This window comes from Nerophis lumbriciformis, linkage group LG13 (assembly GCF_033978685.3).
Source record: "Nerophis lumbriciformis linkage group LG13, RoL_Nlum_v2.1, whole genome shotgun sequence".
In the NCBI taxonomy this organism is placed as follows: domain Eukaryota; kingdom Metazoa; phylum Chordata; class Actinopteri; order Syngnathiformes; family Syngnathidae; genus Nerophis; species Nerophis lumbriciformis.
The window spans coordinates 34,989,536-34,992,221 of record NC_084560.2 but is presented as its reverse complement, the minus strand read 5'-3'; the positions used below and the strand labels follow the sequence as shown (position 1 = coordinate 34,992,221).

Genomic DNA, 2,686 nt, shown 5'->3' with positions numbered 1-2,686 from the left:
TTTCGGCAAGTTAGCAGTTATATGGTAGTGGATAGATAATAGTTGTATGACAATACATATAGATAATAGTATTATGGCATTGAAGGAGGAATAAACAGTTCAATAGCAGTGTATAAATAAACTGTATTAGAACATTTCTAATAAAGCAGTCAAACAAAGTTGTCTTTCTTAGATTTATTTAAAGGGGAACATTATCACCAGACCTATATAAGCGTCAATATATACCTTGATGTTGCAGAAAAAAGACCATATATTTTTTTAACCGATTTCCGAACTCTAAATGGGTCAATTTTGGCGAATTAAACGCCTTTCTGATATTCGCTCTCGGAGCGATGACGTCACAATGTGGCGTCACATCGGGAAGCAATCCGCCATTTTCTCAAACACCGAGTCAAATCAGCTCTGTTATTTTCCGTTTTTTCGACTGTTTTCCGTACCTTGGAGACATCATGCCTCGTCGGTGTGTTGTCGGAGGGTGTAACAACACGAACAGGGACGGATTCAAGTTGCACCAGTGGCCCAAAGATGCGAAAGTGGCAAGAAATTGGACGTTTGTTCCGCACACTTTACCGACGAAAGCTATGCTACGACAGAGATGGCAAGAATGTGTGGATATCCTGCGACACTCAAAGCAGATGCATTTCCAACGATAAAGTCAAAGAAATCTGCCGCCAGACCCCCATTGAATCTGCCGGAGTGTGTGAGCAATTCAGGGACAAAGGACCTTGGTAGCACGGCAAGCAATGGCGGCAGTTTGTTCCCGCAGACGAGCGAGCTAAACCCCCTATCGACCCTAGCTTCCCTGGCCTGCTGACATCAACTCCAAAACTAGACAGATCAGCTTTCAGGAAAAGATAGCGGATGAGGGTATGTCTACAGAATATATTAATTGATGAAAATTGGGCTGTCTGCACTCTCAAAGTGCATGTTGTTGCCAAATGTATTTCATATGCTGTAAACCTAGTTCATAGTTGTTAGTTTCCTTTAATGCCAAACAAACACATACCAATCGTTGGTTAGAAGGCGATCGCCGAATTCGTACTCGCTTTCTCCCGTGTCGCTGGCTGTCGTGTCGTTTTCGTCGGTTTCGCTTGCATACGGTTCAAACCGATATGGCTCAATAGTTTCAGTTTCTTCTTCAATTTCGTTTTCGCTACCTGCCTCCACACTACAACCATCTGTTTCAATACATTCGTAATCTGTTGAATCGCTTAAGCCGCTGAAATCCGAGTCTGAATCCGAGCTAATGTCGCTATAGCTTGCTGTTCTTTCCGCCATGTTTGTTTGTGTTGGCTTCACTATGTGAAGTCACAGGAAAATGGACGGGTGGTTAAAATCAGGCACTTTGAATTTTTTTTAGGGATATTGCGTGATGGGTAAAATTTTGAAAAAAAACTTCGAAAAATATAATAAGCCACTGGGAACTGATTTTTAATGGTTTTAACAATTCTGAAATTGTGATAATGTTCCCCTTTAGGGTTAGGGTTAGGGTTAGGGTTAGAGTTGAGTGACAGCAGGCCCTGAAAACTTGGAGGTGCTTGTTGACATGACAGCAACTCTTTGTGGATCACGTAATGAGATCCATGGAGGGCGAACAAGTCTTATAAAAGATGTGATCCTCCTCCGACACTTCACTTTGTGCATCGTGGAGATGAAGATGAAGATCAGCTCCCTGCACATGAATCAATGTGATCTTCATTTTAGGACTTTTGTTTGCTTCGACACAGTCTGCTGGATCTTTTTTTTGACTAACTTCATGGATGCTGAATTCAATGGAACATTTATAACTCTTGGTGGTTTTGTAGACGTGGACAAATATGGATATATTTACTTTGTCATCTTGTTGACACTATATATTATCATCCTCTGTGCTAACGGCACCATTATATGTCTAATCTGGATCCACAGGAACCTTCATGAGCCTATGTACATTTTCATTGCTGCTTTGTCAATCAACTCTGTTTTGTTTAGCACTGCTCTCTACCCTAAACTTTGCATTGACGTCTTATCTCAAAAACAGATCATTTCTTATTCTGCTTGTATGTTTCAATATTGTATCTATAATTCTTTAGGTCCTTCAGATGTCTTACTGTTGTCAGCCATGGCTTATGACAGGTATGTGTCTATCTGCAAACCCCTGCAGTATCCAACTATCATGGGAAAAAGAACTGTTATTGTCCTCTTGATTTTGGCCTGGTTTTTACCTGCAAGCCAGCTTGCAGTTGGAGTTTTAATTATGTTTAAACAAAAAATGTGCACTTTTACTACAGGTGGATTTTGGTGCAACAATTCAGTCCACAGGCTTTACTGTGTAAAATCAACATTTCTTACAGTTTATGTTTTGATTTTCATAATAGGTATTGTTGTTATTCCTGTGATGTTCATCCTTTTTACGTACATAAAAATATTTCAAATAACTTATCAAAGTTGTTTCGAAGTGAGGAAAAAAGCTATAGAGACATGTTTACCCCACCTGATGGTTTTAATCTGCTCTTCTAGTTTAGGTGCATTTGATGCTACGACCGATCGAATGGAGTCAAATCTTCCAAAAAGTATACTTTTAGTAATCACTTTTCAAATAATTGTGTTTACTCCTTTGTTCAATCCAATCATATATGGAGTGAAAATGAAAGACATTTCTAAACACATCAAAACATTGTTTTGTCAGGTCAAACCCCTGAAATAA

General features: G+C 39.5%; 1 protein-coding gene across 1 annotated transcript; it reads left to right on the top strand.

Moving 5' to 3' along the window:
- Positions 1-1,546: 1,546 nt before the first annotated feature.
- On the top strand, positions 1,547-2,686 carry LOC133613955 (olfactory receptor 10AG1-like). Its single transcript, XM_061971888.2, has 2 exons — positions 1,547-1,656; positions 1,765-2,686. The coding sequence occupies exons 1-2, from the start codon at positions 1,547-1,549 to the stop codon at positions 2,684-2,686; spliced, it is 1,032 nt and encodes a 343-aa protein (XP_061827872.2).